The following is a 23,851-nucleotide window of genomic DNA, read 5'->3' as shown; positions in this document are numbered from 1 at the left end:
CGCCCCCGCGATGCAACCTTCGCGAGTTAACATGAGTAGCGACCAAAGCGACGCCCACGCGCGGCGTTTCGTAACGATTTTAACGCACTATTTAGACGAGACGAGAGCCGAGGGCACGTCACCTCGTTCCCGGAACGGCACTTCCGTCGACGGCACTCACTCTCGGCACTGAGATAGGTATTTAAACCGAATTAGTACCAATCGTACCCCGTACTTATATTCGAGCGCCGTTCGGCCGGGTCGTTCGCGCGAGTTCGAGTCGAACAAGGAGATTCGGAGGGAGCGACTTCTTCGGAGGCTCGAAGAGCTCCGACGAAGTTTCTGCCGAGGCCGGAGGAGCTCTGGCACTGCGAGCCCCACGGTACAGACCGTGGCTCTTGGCTATTTTTGGTTTTGAGCAGCGAGCCTGCTCGACGAAAACGAAAAGCTTCGCCTGTCGCTCGTCCCTCTCGGGAGGCCAGGGACTTGCGCTTGGACGACTTCAACGTCGCAGACCCCGAGTTCGCCCCTCCCTGCGACTCATAACATCGTACACAATCGCCAACCCTCCTCAGGTTTTGTTTTTTAGGGCTCGAACGATGCCTCGAGCACGCGAGACTGCTCGCAGATCGAGCGCGCCTTCCGCAACTCCACCCGTCTCGACGACGCGGTGGGAAGTCGAATAATTTAGGCATTGATGTTGTACATGTGTATATGTTTCAAGTACATGTGCTGCGACAAGGTGCTCTCACTCGTTCTCTACTAAGGCCCATACTTTGCTAAGGTCCGGAGGAGGAGGCGCCCATGTCAAAGGAATTAGAGCGCGAGCACTGCGCTCGAATGGCTCGCTGTCCGACCAAATCGCCGCCAAGGGTGATCTACTTTCTCAACGTGGCCCTAGTTCGGAAATCGAGCCCTAAAAGCTAGTGCTTCGGTTTCTTCGGTCGGATTTTGCCTTCTTACGTGGCGGGAAGACATCATCGACGGAGAGTCCCTTGAACGTTTTATTCTAAATGGCTAATTTCTGATGATTTTTTACTGGGCGCAAAAATTCGGCCTCTTCCCCTTTAAAATCACTGCGTACTCCTTTTAAATTCCGCAAAGTTAAGGGTTCTGTCTGAGAGGAATTATAGCGCTATAAAACGGATCTTGCCCAGTCCAGTGACCTGTAATATGTACCAAATGAGGATATTGTCTCATCTCGTGATCTCATCAGTGACCAGTAAGATGGATATCTCGTTCGTTCTTCTCCCACCGATGCCTCTCTTCGGATCCTTCTTATGGTTCTTCTTGTGTAGATGGTAGCGAACCGCCGCAGTAGATTCGCTCCCGCCCAGACGGTCTGACGCTGATAGAAAATTTCTACTTAAATCATTCCTACTATACCGCGTGTACACCCGAGAGGCCGAAATCTGGCCGCCATATTTTTTTTCATACCTTTCGTCTTCATATCTTCCGTCCACAGAGGGAAAAGTCAACTAATTATTCCCAAAACTCACGATTCTCAAGGTATCCGAGATTTGGCATGTGCTCGTCCCGAACTCGAGCGCGGTTTCCTGGATAGTTATTTCTGAGGAATCACCATAAATTGTGCGGCTTTGCGTAATCGAGCTTTGCCAAATGACTCGAATCAAATACACTCAGCTGTTCGAGTACGATCGTGTTTGACTTTCGCATTAAGATGGCTATGTCGCGATATATAAGAGTCCCTGGAAGGAGAGGAGCAATCCTTGCCACTCGGTTGTGTCAAGAGGCACAGAAATGGGATCCTTACTTGACATGGCGTCCACCTTGACATCGCTTGGACTTTTTACCCTGTAATACATCATTCAGATTATTTCTGGGTAATTGAAATAAGGGGATAATAATTTTAACGTCAAATCTACGTTTCAGACTCCTGGGTGCGGTAGGACCGACGGTCGCCTACAGTTTCGATGGAAACCTGTACACCACCATATACGACTATGCCAATGTACCCCATGCTCATCTGGGTACCGAGAGACCATCGAACCCATGGCTGATCGCAAGTGTCAATTCCAACGATGCAGGTCCTGTCGTATCCTCGACTTCCGAAGAGCCGACTTATGGGAATATTCCAGAAGTCCCGTTCGGCATAGAAAAGCCATTCAAACCATGGATGGGTTCGAATTTACAAGCGGATGACATCGGCCGTAGGGAATCGAGGTCTGAGGAACCATCCTACGGGAATATTCCTGACGTCCCTATTGGAATAAACACGCCGTATAAACCGTGGCTCGAAACTAACGTGCAGAAAGATGATGGCACCAAAACTAAGTCCTCCAGGTCCGAAGAACCGTCCTATGGGAATATTCCCGAAGTCCCTTTTGGTATAAATCAGCCGTATAAACCTTGGCTCGAAACAAACCTGCAGAACGACGGAGGCACCAAAATTGAGCCCTCCAGTTCCGAAGAACTATCTTATGGGAATATTCCCGATGTCCCTTTTGGCATAGACAAGACGTATAAACCTTGGCTCGAAACAAATGTACAGAACGACGAAGGCACCAAAACTGAGTCCTCCAGTTCCGAAGAACTATCTTATGGGAATATTCCCGATGTCCCTTTTGGCATAGATAAGACGTATAAACCTTGGCTCGAAACAAATGTACAGAACGACGAAGGCACCAAAACTGAGTCCTCCAGTTCCGAAGAAATATCTTATGGGAATATTCCCGATGTCCCTTTTGGCATAGATAAGACTTATAAACCTTGGCTCGAAACAAATGTACAGAACGACGAAGGCACCAAAACTGAGTCCTCCAGTTCCGAAGAACTATCTTATGGGAATATTCCCGATGTCCCTTTTGGCATAGACAAGCCGTATAAACCTTGGCTCGAAACAAATGTACAGAACGACGAAGACACCAAAACTGAGTCCTCCAGTTCCGAAGAACCGTCTTATGGGAATATTCCCGATGTCCCTTTTGGCATCGACAAGCCGTATAAACCTTGGCTCGAAACAAATGTACAAAACGACGAAGGCACCAAAACTGAGTCCTCAAACCCATCTTATGGGAATGCTCCAAAGGTGTCTATCGGTATCGAGAAACCATCCAAACCATGGCTGGGCTCCAGCTTGGTGAACGATGAAATCTCTGGACCATTAGTGGAAGAAGTGGAATTCGTTCCTCTGGACGGCCAGGAAGGGTTAAGTTTGAAATCGCAGTACAGTACCGACAATTCGAGTCCATCCAGTAACTCTGACGCAGTTTGCTTAAGCGAAGTTTGCAGCAACACTGGTATGCAGAATTTGTACTGCGTAAGCTAGAAGCGATTGTTCCTGAAATGTAGTTTTAATAAATTAATTGAATTTTTTCCCCAGCGCAAACTATATTGAACAATTTGAATTCAAATGTGAATCCCTGCGACGATTTTTATGAATATTCTTGCGGGGGATCCCTGAAGAATAGTCACATCCCACTGAACGAAGAGAGCTGGAATCAATTTGTTAAAGCCAGGAGAAACAACGATCGCCTGTTGAGAAGTAATTCCAAGTTTAAATTATTTCATACAGATTTGCCAAAAAAATGTTGGCTGCTGTTATATCTTCAAATTTGACATTCAAGGTTGTAATTAGATGTTCTTATTTTCAGAGATACTGGAAGAGAGACCGAAACCAGGCGAACTTCTTTCGACCATCGAAGCTAAACATCTGTACAGAGTTTGCATGGACTTAGGTACTTGATTTCGTTCATTTATCGCTTATTGACATGGAATGCTGCACCTAGGGGATCTTTTACGGGAATTTGGAATTTTTTCTACAGGTAGTATAGAGAAAAGAGGACTGAAACCGATCGAAAAGCACATCGACACACTCGGAATCTGGGCAGTCACGAAAGGACAAACCGAAGTTCTAAAAGCACAGCTTCCGTGGCAACAACTGGATGCTCATTATGGTTTCCACGCAAATTTGTTCGCTCTCTTCGATCTGAGTGTCAGGCCTGACATCGACAATGCAACCATCAGGAGGCTCACTGTAGGGAAATGATTTTCACTTTATCGAGTCCTACTTGAAATAGTTTTTTTTTTTTTTTTTTTTTAATAATAGTACATAAAAATCCTTCCTCCATAGCTGGACCAGCCGACTTTCACCCTACCGAGATCCATCTTAACCGATAATGAAAATGAATTCAATGCTCACGTGGCGGCTTATAGGAAATATATGGAAGAGGTTATCCTTGCATTCGTTCAAGCCAGAGGTTCGGATGCGACTCACGAGATGATCGCCAAGGAAGCCCACGACATGGTCGACTTCGAGATAGATTTGGCCGAGGTGACTTCATTTTGTTCGCATTTAATTATTCAAAAATGGTCTTATCGCTATTTAAATAAGAGAGCGATAAATCAGAAGTAATAGTGAAACCCTTAAGAATCGCTATGAATTATCGATATTTTTCTCTCAACAGATTTTATCACCCGAGGAGCTGAGAAAAGACGTTGATCGAATGAACAATTTGTTGAGTATTGACGAATTGCAAAAACTCACGGACAGTGCATTGCCATTGACGAGCACTGCTAAGGTAAAAAATAAAATCATTATTTGAGTAACATGGGAATATTAATTTCAAGTATTTTGTCGGTACTTAATCGCTAACGTTTTAGATAAACTGGCGGGAACTGCTGCAAAGCTATTTTCTCGGCACGGATGTAAATTCTGTAGATTCGGTTCTTGTACTTGAAAAGGAATATTTAGTGAAACTTATTACTGTCCTTGAGCATACGTCAGAGCAAACTGTCGGTACGTATTAAGTATAAAATATAAAAATTAATCTTAACAACCGAGCAGAATATTATATAAATTATTAATTACAGCTAATTATGTCCACTGGAGGTTCGTGAATCGCATGCTGCCATTCACCAACGAGAAGATGAGACAATTGCAGTTGAACTTGAAGAAAGACCTGTTTGGAGTTGTTGAACAACACCCTAGGTTAATAATTAATGATTAATAAAATGCATGAAACATTTTGCTTTGCAGATATTTATAATAAAATGTTATATGTACAATTTTTAGGTGGATCCAGTGCGTCCGCGAAAATGAAATGATTCATACTTTGTCTAATACGTACCTGAAAAAATACGTTCCTCAAGGAATCAAATCAGCCGTCAGTATTTTATTTCTTAACTATTTCGGTTAAGGTGTTTAAAAATAAAGTGAACATTTTCTCTGCAGGTGGAAAGCATGGCTTCGGAAATCGAGACGAAATTGCAGGTTCGAATAATATCCTCGGACTGGATGGACATTTTTTCCAAAGAGGCTGCCCTTCGAAAACTGCGGGACAGAAAGGAAGTCGTCGGATATCCGGAATGGGTCAAAGATGATAACGCTGTGATGAATTATTACAAAGGCGTACGTTTAAAAAATCGCAAATAAACAATCGACCTAAGTTTCGTGAAACTTGAATAACATGAAAATACCAATCTTATTCTTATACATTTCGCAGTTTCGAGTGACGAATGATTATTTCGAAAACATAATTGCACTGAGGAAGTTCGTCGTATTCAAGAATCTGAATGACCTGAAGAAACCCATTGACAAGCACAACTCAGATATGGATGCAACGAGAGTACTCACATCCTACAATCCCTTGGCAAACTCTTTGCGTAAGCGATTAAAAATATATTTTACAAGTAACTCTTAATGAACAATATTTATTTCATTAACATTTTTCAGAAATCTCTGCCGGAATCTTCCAGCCACCATTTTTCAGTACGGAACAACCAGAGTAAGTGAGAACTTATTAATCTGTCAAAAAAATAAAAAGCAAAAAATATTAAATATTACTATTTTTAGCGCTGTTAATTACGGTTCCCTTGGGGCACTAGTCGGTCATGAAATGTCCTACGAATTCATTTACTTTGGTAAGCAATCTATCATCATAAAAATGCACGAACTAGTAGGTACCATAAAATCAAGGTATATAATTAAATCATTTAATTGCAGGAGAGGAACTCGACAACGCTGGCAACATTTCCGCATGGAGTGAACAGGCCAAAAAAGCGTACAAATCTGCGGAACAATGTTTCATAAAGAAATTCGATGGATATCCGATCCAAGAACTGGAGGCCTTCAACGTCACGATCAAGGTGCGCAAATTTTCCTACTCATTTCTTCCATCAAATGGCTTCGCATGATCATTCCCCAATATATTTAACCCAAACATTAAATTTCCAGGTGAACGGTACGAAAACTTTGACAGAGAATTTCGCCGACTTTGCGGGGATCCGGGCAGCTTATGGAGCGTATAAAACTGCCTCGCTGAAGAAGAAAGCGAACAAACAGAAATTACCTGGCCTCGAATCCATCTCGAACGACCAGCTGTTCTTTTTGTCATACGCAAACGTAATACAGCATTTCGCAATAGTCCTAATATAACACAAGTAAAAAGAGCGATTAAATAATTTTTTGTTAAATTTTTTTCCACAGGTGATGTGTGACTCCGCGAGGCCTGAATATCTTACGTACACCGTCAAGTCAGGGAAACACAGCACATCGAGATCAAGGGTGATTGGCACCCTTTCTGATATGGATGAATTTAGCAACGCCTTTAAATGTCGCAAAGGAAGCCGCATGAACCCCGAGAATAAATGTACTGCGTAAATGAGAGCGAATCCTAAATAAACGTGCCGAACCTAAATCTACCGGTTTGGAGTAAGGTTATTCTAAGTCATTAGTTTTTAGTATCACCGTGCAGTCGTCAATGCAGTTTTACGAGTGATTTTTAGTTTCCCTCTTATTGTCAACGTCCAATTTTTGTCATCAAAAGAGGCCGCTAATAAACCAGAAAAAAGAACAGTACTTTAATGTCACACCTTTTGCAACTTAACAATGGCGGTTTTCCGTTTTATCGCTGCATTTATTCACGCGATTATACTTCGTGGAGATACGTCCACACCGTTCCATAGAAAAGTATGCACCGAAGAAATATGATTAAATCAGCATTAATAAATATGCATTTGGAATTGAAACAAAGACCTGGTGACTCAAGAACAGGGGTGTAAAATATTTCTTCTCGCCATCGTCCTTTTATTATCGCGAGATTTGAATATTCCGCCAAGGGGAAGTCAAGTAAATAAATCGCAAAGAAATGTAAATTGTAATAAATGTCGTTGGGTTCCAGATAGATATAACATGACTTTCAAAATTGTGATATCGATAATTTTTTATACCTTCTCTAAAATGCTTAACAAAAATCCAGTTCCACGTAATATGTTGAAATGACAATTATTAAACCATTTTCCTATTTTTAGCCCTTATTTGATCATTAAACTAGAATATGCTTGACAGCTTTCTGCTGAATATTTGCTGACTAAATCATGGTTCGTCTAGTAGTCACCATTAAATCACTTCCGCAACTGCTTCTTGTATTTGACTTCGAAACACGTCTTATCACAAAATCCGGGAAGGAACTCATACTGTGTACATAAATCTTTATCGGTTCTTAGAAATCGTGCCATTAATTTCCACACGATTTGATTATCGAGTATAAGTAAAAAGTTTTCCACCAATGAAATTAAACGTGCAGCAAGCTTTTCACTTTTTTGTCATTTTCGTTGCATTAATGACTGTTAGAGCTTGTTAGAGTCCCAGATGCTAAATCATCACCGAGATCGTAAAGTGTTTAAAGTTGGATGTAATGTGGTACTGGATATAACATGATATGAAATTCGCAGCTAGTGCAGAAAAATAAGGATGCATTCTCATCCGAAATCTCGAATCGAAATCTAGCTTCGTGAACATAAACTATTAAACCCTGTCTGTTTCGTTGGCCAATAAACTGTAATGTCAATCACGTTCGAGACGAATTCAAGTGCCATTGAATAACGACTGATTATTTCGGGGTGCCAATTTTAGGAACAATTCTCGAAAATCAATATAATCAGCTGTGCTTCCAAAACCTCTCACTAGTCATTACAGAGGAGCTACTTGATGAGCTGCACGTGTTGAAAACGCGGCGATCATTTATATCGAGACGAAAAGTCATTTGGCAAGACCGTAGATTTCAACCCCAGGAAACGTGACGTCAGAACAAATAGATTCAGTTGTCACGAGAATCCTCAAATCACATACACATCTCTGGATGGACTTATAAGTAGACCCGTTCCCAAGAAAAATTGGCGAAACTTCATTTTCCATTCGACCTGGAAATCGCACAGGAATATGGGGTCATCCCAGAACACTCTCTTATCCGCGTGAGTACCTCGAATCAAAGTAAAAAAAAAATACATTCACCTTCTCTCTATGACAAAATTTTGAACATTCTTTTTTCTTCCTGATGCATGTAACAGCTTCGTCACTGGCCTGATTTTTTCTGCCGTCATAACACAAGGATACTCAGAAACTGAGACAGTCTACAAAACTGGGCAATATGGCGAAATTGTTGAGAGACATCCCGAATGGGTTTACCATAATGCAAGTGGAGGAGATTTTCCTCATGTTTTTGACATCATAACCATCCCTGCCCCTGCGACCTCAAAACCTTCACCTGCATCCAGGACAATAAGAGCAACAGGTCCTGTGGACATCCATCCAGAGTGGACCTACCATAACACCGATGGAGGAGATTTTCCGAGAGTTTTTGATGTGTACACCTTGTGCGAAAAACAGGCATGCATTGAGACAGGTATGCACTTTCCTGAATTTTATTAATACTTGGCAGAAAATCTAGCACTGCAGATTAATCAGTATCTGTCGCCTCTATTAGGCCTGGAATTCACGAAAAATCTGAACAGTTCGGCAGATCCTTGCGAAGACTTTTACGAATTTGCTTGCGGAAATTCGAATTCCGCCTACGAGGCGCCGGGAAGTAAAGCTTTCTGGAATCAGTTCGAATCGCTGAATATAAAACTAAGCGAAGAAATGCGACGTAAGTAACTCAATAGGTATAAATAATTTATGAGGACTGCACGCGCGCATATTGATACGATAATTCATTTTTTAGAGGGTTTGCTGAAGGGAAGCAATTCGGAAGAAGCTCAAGCTGTGAAGGCAACGAAGCTTCTTTATCGTGCCTGTATGGATGTTGGTAAGAAAATGATTAAGTCCATATATTCATGGAAAAGAAATCAGTCGATCAAAGTTGATTTTTCTATATATTCAGATTCAATCGAGAAAAGAGGAATCCAGCCGATAGAAACAATTGTGGAAGAACATGGAGGATGGCCTATGGCAATACCCGAGTACCAATGGTCCGAAAATTTGGAAACTTGGCAAGACATCCATCGTGCTTATGCCCGTCTTATCGGACATCCAATTTTTTACACCCTGGATGTCTCGATTGCCAAGGATCACTCCACTAACAGAGTTATCTCGGTAAACAGAGTTTTAATTGAATGAGTATTATTACACTCGAAACTCTTTTAAGTAGGAATTTTCCATTTTCATAGATAAATCATCCCACTTTCACCATCCCACGACCAATGTTGCTTAATCGCGAGAAATATTCAAAAGAAATCGCAGCTTACACCCAATACTTGAAAAATATTGTGCTTCTGTATGCTAATGAAGCTTTCCATACAAGTCCATCTACCCAGGAACTTGATAAGAATGTGCAAGACGTAATTGATTTCGAGATTAAATTAGCTCAGGTAAGCACATATTTATTTTTCATTTATTTCTACTGTTAAGAGCACTTCTTTATAATCGGTCTTTGTTCACAGATCACTACGTCCGAAAAAGAACAATTACTAGAAGGAAGTACTTCCCAGTTTATGACCATCACCGATTTGCAGAAATTATTTGACGGTTATCGAACCAAACTTAATGTGGAAAATGTGAGAATTGTTACAATAAATTGCACATATATTATTGAACCATGAAATTATGAATTTGCGGAATATTAAGTGCACTTTTTCTTCAGATAAATTGGCTCGAGACTGTGCGAGAATTTTTCAAACCCATCGTGCAGATCGAGGAAACTGAAAAAATCGTCGTTTATGACAGAAAATACTTCAAGAGGCTGGCTGGTGTACTTGAAAGTACACCATCTAAAACGATAGGTAATAATTCGAAAAGCATGAATCAAAGTATTAGTTAAAAAAATGGAGCGAATAAAGTTTGGATAATATTCTTGAATTATTTTACAGTAAATTATCTTCAGTGGCAGCTGATAGAAGAATTGCTGCCGTACACCTCACAAAAGCTGATAAACCTTGACTTAGAACTTAAGAAAGAAATATACGGCATTCAAGATGGCGAACCAAGGTATGATTGGCAAGTTCAACCCCAATTTTTTTAATTGTTAACTGTATCTGTCTGTAATAAGGAATGATATTCGGAATTCAGGTGGTTCAAGTGCGTAACTCAGGACGAATTGCTGCAGCCCGTCACTTTCACGTACATTAGGAATTATTTCCCAGAAAACGCCATAACGGAGGTAAGTTTCAGTGCAGCTGCAATTATTCAGTGCCGAATGAAATAAAGCTAAAGGAAAAATAGGTAATTTAAGAAAATAATATCTAATCAAAACTTCAAGGCTCTGGACATTGTGAAAAAAGTCGAGACGAAAGCCAAGGATGTGATCAGTGAAATGGATTGGATGGATGAGGAGTCGAAGACAATTGCAAGAGAAAAGGTGCAGAGTATGACAAACTTTGTCGGCTACTCCGATTATCAAAAGACCCATAAGGATATCACGAGGTTTTACAATGGGGTGTGTATATATATACATATCATATATTTTCTATGCTCGAAAATAATTTTTTAATTAATTGTAAAATAAAATCCTTTTCATCTCGTTGCAGCTGGATTACGGCTCTTCCTACTTTGAGAATACCCTGCGGTTCAGAAAGTACTCTTTGACAAAGAAACTTGAAAGTCTACGGCAACCTGTCGACGAAGCAGAGTAAGATAATTTATTAATAAATTTAAAGGATAATATCTTTTTATTTCTATACCTCCAAATTAATTTCCAAATTTACGTTTCAGGTTAAACGTCGGCCCCGTCTCGTTAGAGGATTACCACTACTACACACAGAATGCCATGCGTAAATAAATTCTTTTCTCAGAATTATTTAATCCAAAAATGAATGACAATGATTATACATTTTTCTATTCCAGGCTTCCCTGCCGGAGTTCTGCAAGTGCCATTCTTCAACACTGACCTTCCTGAGTTAGTGTTTAATTTTTACTTGGTATTTCATTTCACCACATTATTTTATACTGAAAAACCTAATACAAAATTAACATTTCCAGCGCTGTGAATTACGGTTCCGTAGGTGCAGTCATAGGACACAAAGTTTTCCACGGTTTCGACGACACTGGTAAACATTTCCCCACAGCAAAAACGAACAAATAATTCACAATAAATAGGTATAAAAAATTCGTTTCTTGCAGAGCGCCAGTTTGATAATAACGCGATCATAAAAGAGTGGTCTAGTGAAACCAAAAAAGCATTCAAGGACCGAGCAAAATGTTTCATTGACCAGTTTAATCGATATTCCGTTAATAATCTCGGGGCTTCAAATGTGAAGGTAAAGTTCTGTCTCATATAATTGTAAACTGCTTCAATATTTATTGGATAAGTCATAATCTCTTAATTTCCTCATTTCCTCAGTCTGTCGGGGAAAAAACATTAGATGAGAACCTAGCCGATGCAGCAGGACTTCGCGCAGCTTTCGAAGCTTTCCGCGAAACTTTAAGGAAGAAGCACATCCACCAACTTAGACTCCCGGGATTACAAGACTACACAGACGACCAGCTATTTTTCCTGTCGTTTGCAAACGTAAGATATCAACCGGACCAAGTATCGAGTACAAAAAGAAGTGTGAAAAAAATGTTAATTTTTTATTTCAGACTCGATGTGAATCAGCGACGCCAAAGTCCTCCCTTTATAAACCAGAAACCGACTCGCACAGTACAGCTCGATTAAGGATCGTCGGTACTCTTTCCAACAATGACGATTTTGCGCGAGCTTTCGGTTGCCCTGTGGGGACATCAATGAACCGCGGGAATAAATGCAGTCTCGAAGATTAAATCTGCAACTGCGAAGATGAAGCTGCAACCAGCGACGATCTAGTCCCTCCTCTTGTCGTCGAAGCACGAAGCAATGTATTATAGTCTGCGGAACGATTAATTATATCTAAAACTAGGAATACATATTTACATGTCCAGCTCCATCTTTTATATCCACTGATCGATGCCAACGATAAGAAATCGATCTTCCTCGTTCGATCTGTCTCTTTGCCTGTGGGGAACTTATTATCAACGCAATTGCGCTGGATGACTATACTCTAAGAAGCGCTCATTTTCCAGTCTAGGAACGCTTTTCCTGACGTCACGGAAAACGAGTTTGTCGCAGTTCGTCCTCGAGACACGATTTCCTCTCACGTGAACCTGAACTCGACACGTGTTCCGCTTCTACACGTCTCATTTAAGACGCGTAAGATTCCCCTCGAGGGACGCCATTCGCGGTTTCCGCGATTCCCTCAAAATGGCCGCACCGCAGTCTGCTATCAGCTGGCCGATAAAGATCGACTCTTCGTGAGAGAGGAAGACGTCTCGGAGAAAAATCCTCCTGAGAGGATTTGCAAAGCACCTTGCCATAGGATTTTCGACTGTGCACCATGAAGGGGTTCACCAACGACAACAACGCGCGGTGGCTCAGACTGTGCGTGCTTTTCCATATTTCACAGCGAATTTAGACAGTGTCATAATAAAATTTAGTTTGTAATATCTTGTGAAGAATTACAGACGTTTTAGTACACGTTACCGAGGCTGGAGAAGGTTTATTTGCTCTAGAAATATCGGTGAAATGGAGGGAGGCTATCGAACCCAGCGGTACCAATATGGCGTCCTTGACGGAAGACTTGGTATCCGTATTTGATGTCGAATCGTTCTTGTAATAAATTACACAGATGAAAAAGAGATTTTGTTAATAATTAAGGTGTATCCAAATTTCTTGGCGAAATTTAATGATTTGGCTATTATTATTTTTTTTTTTTTATATAGAAATAGATAAACGTAGTTGAGGGCCTAACGGTGTTTCTTAATTCCTGGGTTCCAGGGCATTTATTGGACTTTTGATTATCGTCCGTGTAAGTACTTTCGAGAGACCATGGACACCGTGGACCATCGTTTCTGGGACCCTTGATAGAACGAATCCGAGAACCGTTCACAGCCTGAGATGGCCCTTGCAAAGCGGAAACACAGAATCCCTGCAAACTCTCTCGAATCAGTACGAAGTTTGCGGCACGAAAGCTTGTCGAGAGACAGGTGACCAAAATTAATTCTAGGGATTAATATTTGTAGATCGAACGTGTTTTTTAAATTCCACGTTTGCAGCCGATGAGATCCTGCAGAATATGAATCCGACCTTGGACCCTTGCGAGGATTTTTACGAGTTCGCCTGCGGAGGATGGAGAAAAAGATATGCTGTACCGCACGCAGGAACCGCTTGGAACCAATTTGTTTCTTTGAACACGAAAAAATTTAACCAGATTTTAAGTGCGTGGGGTACCAGTATTTATTAAACAGCTGTAAGAAAAAAATATTGCGCATACGAATGTAAGATATTTCAGTATATTCTCATTTTAGCAATTTTAAGGCAGAGCAGCAAGCCTGGCGAAATTCAGGCAGTCAGGAAAGCGAAAGAATTGTTCCGAGCCTGCATGAACACAGGTAAGCAATAATAGGCATCCCCTGACTGAATGAAATTTATTTTTAATACTTTTATAGAACAAATTGAAAAAAGAGGAGTCGGTCCTCTCGTTTCGCAGCTCCAGAAAAATGGCGGCTGGCCAATGACAATAAGTCCTCGAGCCTGGGACTCGAGAAATTTCACTTGGCAGAAAATCAGTCAAAGTTACGCAAAATTGATAGTAGAATTCCCTCTGTTCACAATCGACATTGCTGCCGACTTAAAAAACGCTGGTGTTTACGTTGCAACGGTATTTTCTGTTTAAATAAACGCGTTCAACATTTCTGTCAGGATAGAAAAAGATTGGGGTACTACTTACACAACGACTTTTTGCCTATTTTAGATAGACCAAATCGGACTGACCTTGCCACATTCAGTGATGATCAATAGACGACAACATACTAAACATATAGGAACCTATGCAAAATTTGTTAAAAATGTGGCACTCGCACTGGCTGACCCAAAGGTGAATGATGTTTCGCCATTGACTATTTCAAAGGACGTGGAGGACATGATCAATTTTGAAATTGAGTTGGCGAAGGTGACCCTTTCAATTTTAATTCACTGTAATAATAAAAAGTCATAAATAATAAAACGAGGTAAGATCTCTTTGTAGTTAATGCCGTTAAACGAGGAAAGAAAGGATCTGGATCGAATTTACAACCCGAGCACCATCTCCCAGTGGCAGGAAACTTACAACAGAGTGCCTACAAGACACGAGACTGCAAAGGCATGCAAAATAAGAAAAAAAAAAGAGAAATAAAAAATAGTGTAAAAATAATCGAAATAATATTTTTAGATTGACTGGCTGGACAATATTCGAACTGCGTTCGAAAGTACAAATGTCAGTATCGAGAAATCGGAAAGGATCGTCATTCACGAGAAGGAGTATCTTCTGCATCTTGCTTCTCTACTCGATCGCACACCTGCAAGAACAATTGGTAAATAATCGTAAATTTGTGGCTTCCTCCTAAAAAATAAAAAAATAATTACCACACGTCGCAGTGAATTACGTCCACTGGAGGTTCATAAGACACATGTTGACTTACACCAACGAAAAACTGACCAAGCTGCTCTTCAACTTCAAAAGAGAATTGCTCGGCATCTCTGAAGAACAACCGCGGTGAGTACTCTCAAAAAACGCGGTTACGAATCATAGAAAAAGAAAATGTTATCTATCGAATTTTTCAAGAGGACTTCGTTATCGTATCGCCATTCAAAAAGAACTGTAAAGCGATAATGTCTGTGCGGATCTGTTCTTTCGCTCCACCTTAATAACAGGGTTTTAAATCAATTTAATTCGACGTTTTCTTCGTTCATGAGAGATAAAAATGTTTGACAAGAAGTGTAGTGACAATCTGATAACAATTATAGAGACAAGTGTTAAGCGATCTACGCCCCTTTCCGTGTTATCTTTACGAACTTGACACCACACGGATATCGGTGGAAAATTGTGTGCGCTGTCATTCATTGTTTCCATGGAACGTGAAGTATTGCTGGCATAAAATTAGCATTAAGTGGAAGTGCAAATAGGAAAGTAATACCTGAAGCAAGGCGAACGGAACTATGAATTAGTGGGTTTAATTAAATGAATGGTGTCCTAAGGGTTACATAAGCGACCTACTTTTCTTCTACCGCTAATAGCTAGATTCTCTTGAACTCTGATCCGAATAAAATAAATGCAACATATTAACATTTAATTGCAGAATTGAATTTAATTCCCAGGTGGCTAAAATGCGTAGTACAGAACGAGATGGTCCACGCAGTGTCGTACCAATTTGTGAAGAACTATTTTTCCGACAAAGCGAAAACGAACGTAAGTGGCAAAAGGTTCGATTAAGAAATGTAATCAGATGGAAGACTTTGAAAGACTTCGAAGTGGCTCTTTTCTTCTAAGGCCAGGGAGATGGTGTCGGAAATCAAAAAGGAAATGGAATCGGAAATTTCAAGGTCGGACTGGATGGACCGATCCTCGAAAACGCTGGCCAGGGAAAAATTGAGGAATGTCGTGGACTTCATTGGCTATCCTGATTGGTACCGAAGTCCAGTTGCAATGAACTCGTTGTACAGTGATGTAGGATTTATCATTCTAATTTTTGTTCTTTAATATACCGCGAATATAAATTTATCAGACGTTAATAGAAAATATTCTGTACAGCTGGCAGTGGGGCCGAATTATTTCGAAAATGCCCTGAACTATGCAAAATTTTCTCGGAAGAAAACCTTAGAGTTTCTCAGGAGACCCGTGCACAGGAGACAGTGAGTTATACATTTTTTATTCCTTTTTGCTTGTTAATCGTCTTTCATAAGTGTTCATATAACGGTGGAAATAACGCCTGGCACAAAGCACGGAAAAGATCGTTTCATTTTGATGCATCATCACGTCGAAGGACATCGCGAAGAATGTACCTACGATTCACAATTGCGGTTTTATTTTAACTTTAATTATCGCGATGCTACCGCGCGAAATGATAGATCTCCGTGTTTTCAAAATAACACGCGCCATACAGTTATGCAAGCGAATTCTGTTACATAGTTCCTTGTTTCCTCAGATGGATCGGAGTTCCCATGGAAGTTAACGCTTTTTATTACCACAGCGGAAATTCCATAAGTAAGTGAGGCACTGTATTACTATTGTTCGCAATGATACGGATCTTAATTAAAGACTGTAATCATTATTAAAGCTCTGCCAGCTGGAATCTTACAGATCCCGTTCTTCGACTCTGATCTTCCGGAGTGAGTAATTGTACATCTCGGCTAAAAATACAATATTAATCGAGCAATTGAAAGAAATGTTAACGGGACGACTCGTGCAATTTTCTTTTCAATTACAGTGCGGTTAATTATGGCGGCATCGGGGCTGTGATCGGCCACGAAATATCTCACGGATTCGATGATATTGGTAGGAATTGTCCACTAAAAAAAATAAGATTACCAAGTGACTTTAAATTGTTAACTAATGTGCTTTATTACAGGTCGGCGATTCGATAAAAATGGGAATATAGTACAGTGGTGGTCGAACCAAACGATTGCATCTTATAACCAAAAAGCAAGATGTTTCATCAATCAATTCAATGGATACGTAGTGAAAGAGTTGCAATCACTAAACAAATACATTCATGTAAAAACATTTGACAAGGAAGATCCTTTTTTATTGCGTTATTCTCTCGTTTCAATGGATTATTTTTAATTACTTAGGCCAATGGCGAATTAACGCTGGGGGAGAACATCGCAGATTCGACTGGTCTTCATGCAGCTTTCGAAGCCTTTCGAGCAAAATCGAAAAGAAAACCCGGAAACCGTGTTCTGTTACCCGGGCTTGAACAATTCAACGACGAACAGCTGTTCTTCCTTTCCTTCGCAAATGTAAAAATAATTTCTTCTAATAGAGCAAGTATATAAAATCATTTTATTTTATTGAGTAAATTAATTTACAGACATGGTGCGACGCAGTGAGGCCAGAATCATTGTTGTACACCATAAAAACGGATCCCCATAGCACATCTCGATTAAGGATAATTGGCACCTTATCCAATACAGAATCTTTTGGTGAAATCTTCCAATGCCCCACAGGCCGACCAATGAATCCCTCAAGAAAGTGTATCCTGTGGAAATGAAACTAGCAAAAATATCAGAAATAGCAAATCAGAGAATCATTACTCAATGACAGTACAATGAACTTGTAAATTAACATTTTTCAGAGATAATTGTACCTTATAGTTTAGACGATATTGTTGACACATTTTTATTGTACATAGCTGCTACACAAAATGTTATATGCCTAGAGTCGGCCGTCTACCGTAATGTTAGTTCCATTTATTAATTAAACTATAAGAGCTCGGTGATTGCAATTAACGAATTACCAAATTGAATTGAAAGTTAACCTCGTTTAACCCCGGCCATTCTTGCGCCGAGTCGCGTTTCTGCCTTCCGGATGGTCGGCACTGAGAAATGTCTGAAATGTGATTGCCTATGGAAAATCAATAATATTTATATTTATTTAGATACCTAAGAATTTCGTTGTAAAATAATGTGAATATAATAAGTATTTGAAACATTTGTTATCCTTTCTTTCCTGACTATCCCACAGTAAAGGTAATTTTCTTATCACCTGGAATCCATTTTCACCTGGAAGTTTGCATTAGGTACATTAAAAGTGATATAACATCGAAATGAGCAAATAAGCTCCGAGCAAACGAATCTCGTGGCACACGGAACCTGACATCAATCACCGTTCAACAAGACTTTTGCCCGAAGTGAAAATCTTATTCGTTCAATGAACCTGAGATACGAGTCCTTTATATTTACAAATCAAACTTATATGCAAACACAGCATAGATATACTATAATAAGAAACAGACGTTTGAATCACGATGACATGATTTACCTTCTCTCTTCCCCTTTCATAGAAAAAAAGTAATTTTTCATTAATCATTTTACAATTTCCTGGAGAGATGATTTTTTTAACGAAGAGGGCAAACATTCTAATCGGCTAGCATGGATCGGTTGTTTTCGACATCAGAATAGGTACAAGGCTCATGATCGACCTTAGAGTATACTTAACAAATGTAGTGACAAATTTCGCCGAAAGATGATTCCGTCAAGTATTCGTTACGCAAAAGTAATCCATCAATTCGAAATTTGCCTATTCTAAGAACATCAGATCAAATACACTCAGCTGCAAGGTGGAGAAAAATGTGTAATTATAACAACGGCCTGCGAAAGTCTCGGCTCGAAAGAGTCATTCCACCGTTTTATCGGATCCATCTCAATGAAACGGACGATTACCCAATTATACACGAAACGATCGGACTAAATACACTCAGCTGTCGACTGATAAACAATTTGGATACCTCCCGCAGAAGATGAGAAGATCATTTTGGGTATAAGAAGATGTCGATATCGACATGGATCCTTTAAGCCGAGTGTCTCGTCGAAAGTCGCGACACATCGCGAGGGAGGAACCAGAAGGATCTGTTTCTTTTTCGCAATTTCCGAAACCATGTTCAGGTTTCTTCTGCTGTACGTCGAAAACCGCATACCTCGTAGCTTCCCATAGTATTTATTTTTTACATGAAAAAGTTAATAACTTTCTTTTCACATTTCCAGAGTCTCCCTTGTGGCTTTGGGTCTCTCTGAACCCGAACAGACCTACAAACCATGGCTCGGTGCCTCCACTTTTGACAATTCCTACCAGCCAAACTTAGATTTCAACTATGGATACCGCAATATTTCTCGACCAGCTCTCAGAGCTGTAACTCAAAACGTCTGCAGATCCAAGGCTTGCCAGGAACTCGGTAGGTACCGCAAATTTCACCTTAAGGATCCTACAAGAAAAAATGAGAAATTAAAATAAGTACTCTCGAAAATAGCTACGCGTTCAATTTTTAATAACGTAGAAAGAAAATCTAAGTACATCGTAAATAGCAATAGAAATTATAGGTACGTATCAGCATTATAGATATGTATTAATTACGCTTAAAATTCCTGACAAGTGTCGATGCCACTTATGAATAATTGAGCGCGTGCAATTGTTACATCATTCACCGAGGAGTACCTGCGTGCGAGTGAATAGCTGCCTTTACCGAGTACATTATTTCGCGTAATTATTCCCGCGTGAGATTGGCCAAGACTTGCCTTTAATTCATCGGGCACAATTCATTTGCATACATCAAGAGGTTCGTGTAAAAGGCAGCACGACAATAACACGCCTCGCCAGTTTCTCTATTTAATCGATCAACAATGAGATACCTCTCAACATGCAAAATATACGCATTGCTCGTGCCACTGCGTAATTAATGTATGCCCGCTTAGGTAGACACGCTTTTTGATCAATATTCAATTACGAGTTTAGTTAACTCGAAATTATTTCACACGTGACATTAACTCCTGACAATAATCCTACCCATAGAAATACGGCTCCATTTGCACCTTCTTTTCAGGAAAATTCTGTCGAAATTTGAGGTGGTGTTTTAATAAAAAAAATTTCTTAATTTCAGGTAGCAACATCGTGGGCGGTTTGAACACTCAGGTCGATCCTTGCGATGACTTCTACGAGTACGCTTGCGGTGGATGGCGTCAAAGACATCCGGTTCCCCAAACTGGAACCAGCGTAAACCAATTCACCCAACTTAGGGCTATCAAGGACAAACGTGTCCGCCGTAATTATCTTGAATATATTCTAAAGATTTCTAACGACGTACGAAAACAAAAGAGGCAAATCATTCGTACGTACCGATTCTGAAATTAAATTATCTCGCAGAGATTCTGGAGAGCCCAGCCACAGCTTCCGACATCACAGCAGTGAAAGCGGCGAAGCAGATCTACCGATCCTGCATGGATGTCCGTAAGTTCGACTTTACAATCTGCCCGTTTCATCTTATCCTACGCATGGTAGAAGATTTTTACATCAATTGAGAATCCTTCATCTCGGAATGTGTTATATAATTTTCGATAATTTTTGTTCCATTCATTTGAACAGAGGCAATCAATGCTAGAGGCATCGCCCCTGTGCTCGCCCACGTGGACAAACTCGGAGGTTGGCCAATGGCCTCTGGTGGAGGTGCCGCTGTGAACCCGTACCAATATCCATTCCAATATCCGTACCAGATACAACAAACTGCCTCTAATCCTACCGACTGGCAACCGATCAGCGATTACTATGCCAAGCTCATCGGAAGCAACATTCTCTTCAACCTTGACGTCTCCCCTGACATAAAGAACACGAACGTCTACGTGATGTCGGCAAGTGACGAGTTGTCCAAATTTCGAAAAATGCCATTGAAGCGGGGAACATAATTTCCTGGCCTTTTTTCCACAGCTTGATCAACCCGCCTTCTCGCTGCCTCGTGCCATATTGGTCAATCGCTGGCAGTACGCTACACAAGTTAATGGATATCTGCAATATCTGCAGAACGTTGCAATGGTTTTCGCTCAGAGCAAAGGAGTAGCTGTCAATCCCCAAACAATTGCCGCCGATGCTCAGGCTGTGTTGAACTTCGAGATCAGCCTTGCCCAGGTCAGTTGTCTTTGAGATTACCCTGAAACGATAATTAACTTACATGAGACTGACGATTTTAGATTACGCCACTTGATGAGCAAAGGAGAATTTTGAGCCGTATCTACAACCCGATGACGATCGGACAGCTGCAACAGTTGTTCAACAGTGGCAACCCTACAACCGTGAACAGCCAGGTGAGAAGAGATGGCACTGTAAAAATAGAAGATTTTCTTCTGAAAATATTTCTACGTCTACAGTTTTACAATTTTGCTTATGAGAATATTGTGTGATTGCATTGTTTATTAATTCGCAGATCGACTGGCTCGAGACTATCAAGAAGTTGTTCGTAACCGGTGGTGTCACCATGGACAGCTCCGAAAGGATCCTCGTTCTCGAGACGGATTACATTTCCCACCTTGCCAGCATCCTCGACCAGACACCGACCAGAACCATCAGTAAAATCCTACATTTTTATTGCTGTTTCTAATCGCGATCGAAATTCTTGATGTCTTCGCCGCCACCTCGCCTTAATTATAATCTCGAAATTTGTCTCCATTATTAATTAGGTATTTAATTTCTTTTTGCAGTTAACTACATCCACTGGCGTTTCATCAGCAGCATGCTGGGCTTCACGACTGGCCAGACCACTACTCATGCTCTGCAAATGAACACCGCTCTTAATGGCGTTACCCAGCAACTTCCGAGGTACCATTTTTTCTTTAAACAGATATTCACAATGACGCAAGTAAAATGTACGCATAATATAAACTTAGATATGTACAGCTCGATCGTTTACACACTTTCGCATTTTCAGGTGGTACACGTGCGTTGCTCAGAATCAGCTGGTGCACGCAGTCTCCTACCAGTACATCAAGCAATACTACCCCGGCGACGCTAAGACCAAGGTAGATCCTTAAAAATTGCACCGAAGACAGCAACAAGTTGCTATGTGTATTTAATTATTTCTTTTTGTTCGTTCAAAGGCCAAGGAGATGATCCAGGACATCAAACAGGCTGTCGGGGATCACATCGCTCACGCTACTTGGATGGACCCTACCAGCAAGAAAGCAGCTCAGGAGAAGCTTTTCAACATGAAGGAATTCATTGGCTTCCCCGATTGGTACAGCAATCCCGCGTCTGTTGATGCATACTACGCAGGGGTACATACTAAATTTATTTTTAATACGCATAACATCAATCGCTTCGATCCAGAAATCTAAAACGAGACCTCACATTCTTCGTAGCTGCAAGTTGGATCCCAGTACTTCGAAAATTCTCTTAATTACATCCAGTTCGGTATCCAGAAGAAACTGCACAAACTGATCGAACCTGTCACCAAAGAAGAGTGAGTGCATTTCTCTAATAATCACATTAGTACATTCATTAAATGAAGCGACGACATTTTTCTAAGTTATATATAATGAAATAGAGACGACCTAAGCTAATGGTTTCTTTTCATCTTCCAGATGGATCGCTCCACCCATCGATGTCAATGCCTTCTACTACCACATTGCCAACAGCATAAGTGAGTGTTTACAACCATATATCGCACATCGACGTCAAATTTCCTGAGCTATAAATATTCGTCTTTTTTTTTCAGCCTTCCCTATTGGAGTCATGCAACTGCCTTTCTACGAGCCCAGTCTTCCTGCGTAAGTTAATCTCTTAATCGAAAGAATCTACTCTCGCGTTTATTGATCGACATTTCACATTCTAACTGCATTGCATTTCCATTTCAGACCCGCTATCTTCGGTAGCATGGGTGCCATAATCGGACACGAAATCTCTCACGGATTCGACGATGTCGGTAAGTCTCCCGACCACCTCCTTTTACATGAATATCGTTATTAAGATTTCCTTGTACTATAAAATCAACTTCTATAAACAGGTCGCCAATTTGACAAGAACGGCAACTCAGTGCCATGGTGGCCTCAGCAGACGATTAATAACTACAACCAGAGAGCACAATGCTTCATCGACCAGTTCAACAAATACCCCATCAAGGAGCTGGAGGCTATCAACGAATTCACCACGGTTTGTTCCTAACTCTCTTTAGCGGTATTCCTTCAGAGTCAATCGGTGCTAATTAACCCTTTGGCTACTCAGAGCGCCTAAAGGCGCCCGACGTTTGGTCCAATATTGCTTGCATGGTCAGACGAATTTCGCCCAAATGTCGAAATGGCTCCGTGTTCAAAGGGTTAATGATAGCGATTGCCCTAAAATATATATATTAATTTGTCTTGTACAATTCCAGGTAAACGGCAAGCTCACCCTGGGAGAAAACATCGCCGACTCTGCCGGTGTGGCGGCATCCTTTGACGCTTACAAAAGGAAATCTAAGACTGTAAACGAATTGAAACTGCCAGGTCTTGAAGCTTTCGATGGAGACCAGCTCTTCTATTTGGCATTCGCACACGTGAGTACTGAGACTTGAAAATTATTTCGTGGCCGAACTTCTTTCGAAAACTTCTTTCTATGTGTCTTCTGCAAGTTCCACTCGATGGGTTAACTATACTGATAAAAATGCCCATCTAAATTTACCAATGTAAAAATGCACCAATACGGTAAATATGCAATGTTAAGTGTATCTATACATTTTCTAATTTGTAATTCTTCCACTGAACATTTTTCTATGTGAAACTTAAATTATGAAGTGTGTAAAAATGTATGCAAATTTCCATCGATTTTTATCAGGGTATTTTCTTGGATAACTTCTTGAATCGTTGTTTTCCAGTCTTGGTGTGAATCCATCCGTCCGGAGTTCCTGTCGCTGCTGTCGAAGAAGGACGGCCATGCACCTGCTCGTCTCAGGGTTCTTGGTATCTTGTCCCACTCTGAGAACTTCAGCCAGGCTTACCAATGCCCAAGAGGAAGCACGATGAATCCCGCGAAGAAATGCAAGTTATGGTAGTGAACCAAAGAAATGCGACATTCCATAAAGAAGAGGTGATCGCATATGCCCTTATTCCAGTGGGACGACTCGCATGACATTTCCATGAACATCGAGACATTTTGTACGAACTCTTATCGCTACTGTTAACTGTAAATAAATGCGTTACCTATAACTCTATAGTTATATTACCCGTGAAAAATAATATTTAAAAATACTACGAGCCGGGGGAATCCTTAATTCTTGACCTCTATTTGATTTGCAGTAATTGAGGTGTTTGAGTTATAGAAGCGTAACTTCCTTGAGGTGAAACTGGATCAAGGC

The 23,851-nt window shown here is 40.7% G+C and overlaps 5 protein-coding genes across 6 annotated transcripts in view; 4 read left to right on the top strand and 1 right to left on the bottom strand.

Moving 5' to 3' along the window:
• The window catches only part of LOC105697953 (ryanodine receptor), a 34,172-nt gene extending 33,844 nt beyond the window's left edge, over window positions 1–328 (bottom strand). Inside the window, exon 1 of the mRNA XM_023434759.1 lies at window positions 89–328. The gene's annotated coding sequence lies outside the window, so the exon portion shown is untranslated. The remainder of the gene's footprint in view (window positions 1–88) is intronic.
• Window positions 329–1,740: 1,412 nt separating this feature from the next.
• LOC105697876 (endothelin-converting enzyme homolog) lies at window positions 1,741–6,779 on the top strand. Its single transcript, XM_012421607.1, has 17 exons — window positions 1,741–1,796; window positions 1,873–3,239; window positions 3,323–3,484; window positions 3,594–3,677; window positions 3,765–3,976; window positions 4,073–4,273; window positions 4,407–4,520; window positions 4,603–4,738; window positions 4,813–4,930; window positions 5,015–5,105; window positions 5,174–5,350; window positions 5,445–5,604; window positions 5,675–5,726; window positions 5,795–5,862; window positions 5,945–6,087; window positions 6,176–6,343; window positions 6,428–6,779. The coding sequence occupies exons 1-17, from the start codon at window positions 1,741–1,743 to the stop codon at window positions 6,599–6,601; spliced, it is 3,483 nt and encodes a 1,160-aa protein (XP_012277030.1). The 3' UTR covers window positions 6,602–6,779.
• Window positions 6,780–7,532: 753 nt separating this feature from the next.
• On the top strand, window positions 7,533–12,099 carry LOC105697916 (endothelin-converting enzyme homolog). The gene is made up of 18 exons (XM_012421654.1): window positions 7,533–8,193; window positions 8,290–8,624; window positions 8,706–8,867; window positions 8,943–9,026; window positions 9,102–9,313; window positions 9,388–9,588; window positions 9,661–9,774; window positions 9,861–9,999; window positions 10,087–10,204; window positions 10,286–10,376; window positions 10,476–10,652; window positions 10,744–10,844; window positions 10,928–10,986; window positions 11,060–11,111; window positions 11,195–11,262; window positions 11,336–11,472; window positions 11,556–11,723; window positions 11,795–12,099. Exons 1-18 carry the CDS (start codon window positions 8,162–8,164, stop codon window positions 11,972–11,974), a joined length of 2,430 nt encoding a protein of 809 aa, XP_012277077.1. The 5' UTR covers window positions 7,533–8,161; the 3' UTR covers window positions 11,975–12,099.
• Window positions 12,100–12,376: 277 nt separating this feature from the next.
• On the top strand, window positions 12,377–17,692 carry LOC105698205 (endothelin-converting enzyme 1). Of its 2 annotated transcripts, none has more exons than XM_012422251.1 (18): window positions 12,377–12,608; window positions 13,005–13,213; window positions 13,283–13,444; window positions 13,535–13,618; window positions 13,676–13,887; window positions 13,981–14,178; window positions 14,254–14,367; window positions 14,437–14,578; window positions 14,643–14,760; window positions 15,363–15,453; window positions 15,535–15,711; window positions 15,796–15,896; window positions 16,190–16,248; window positions 16,331–16,373; window positions 16,472–16,539; window positions 16,613–16,758; window positions 16,836–17,003; window positions 17,075–17,692. In XM_012422251.1, the coding sequence occupies exons 1-18, from the start codon at window positions 12,565–12,567 to the stop codon at window positions 17,252–17,254; spliced, it is 2,316 nt and encodes a 771-aa protein (XP_012277674.1). In that variant the 5' UTR covers window positions 12,377–12,564; the 3' UTR covers window positions 17,255–17,692. The 2 variants fall into 2 exon arrangements, with proteins under 2 accessions (XP_012277674.1, XP_012277673.1); XM_012422250.1 differs by having other exon boundaries at window positions 16,322–16,373.
• Window positions 17,693–18,639: 947 nt separating this feature from the next.
• Window positions 18,640–23,654, top strand: LOC105697875 (neprilysin-4). The gene is made up of 18 exons (XM_012421606.2): window positions 18,640–18,659; window positions 18,747–18,891; window positions 19,549–19,798; window positions 19,900–19,983; window positions 20,119–20,381; window positions 20,458–20,655; window positions 20,718–20,831; window positions 20,951–21,092; window positions 21,225–21,342; window positions 21,452–21,542; window positions 21,621–21,797; window positions 21,882–21,982; window positions 22,104–22,162; window positions 22,238–22,289; window positions 22,377–22,444; window positions 22,526–22,671; window positions 22,892–23,053; window positions 23,372–23,654. The coding sequence occupies exons 1-18, from the start codon at window positions 18,640–18,642 to the stop codon at window positions 23,546–23,548; spliced, it is 2,367 nt and encodes a 788-aa protein (XP_012277029.1). The 3' UTR covers window positions 23,549–23,654.
• The last annotated feature ends 197 nt before the right edge of the window (window positions 23,655–23,851 follow it).

This window comes from Orussus abietinus, unplaced genomic scaffold, assembly GCF_000612105.2.
Source record: "Orussus abietinus isolate OABI.00-Male unplaced genomic scaffold, Oabi_2.0 scaffold1, whole genome shotgun sequence".
NCBI classification, from domain to species: domain Eukaryota; kingdom Metazoa; phylum Arthropoda; class Insecta; order Hymenoptera; family Orussidae; genus Orussus; species Orussus abietinus.
The sequence above is the reverse complement of the archived record's forward strand: the minus strand, read 5'-3'. Positions and strand labels throughout refer to the sequence as shown.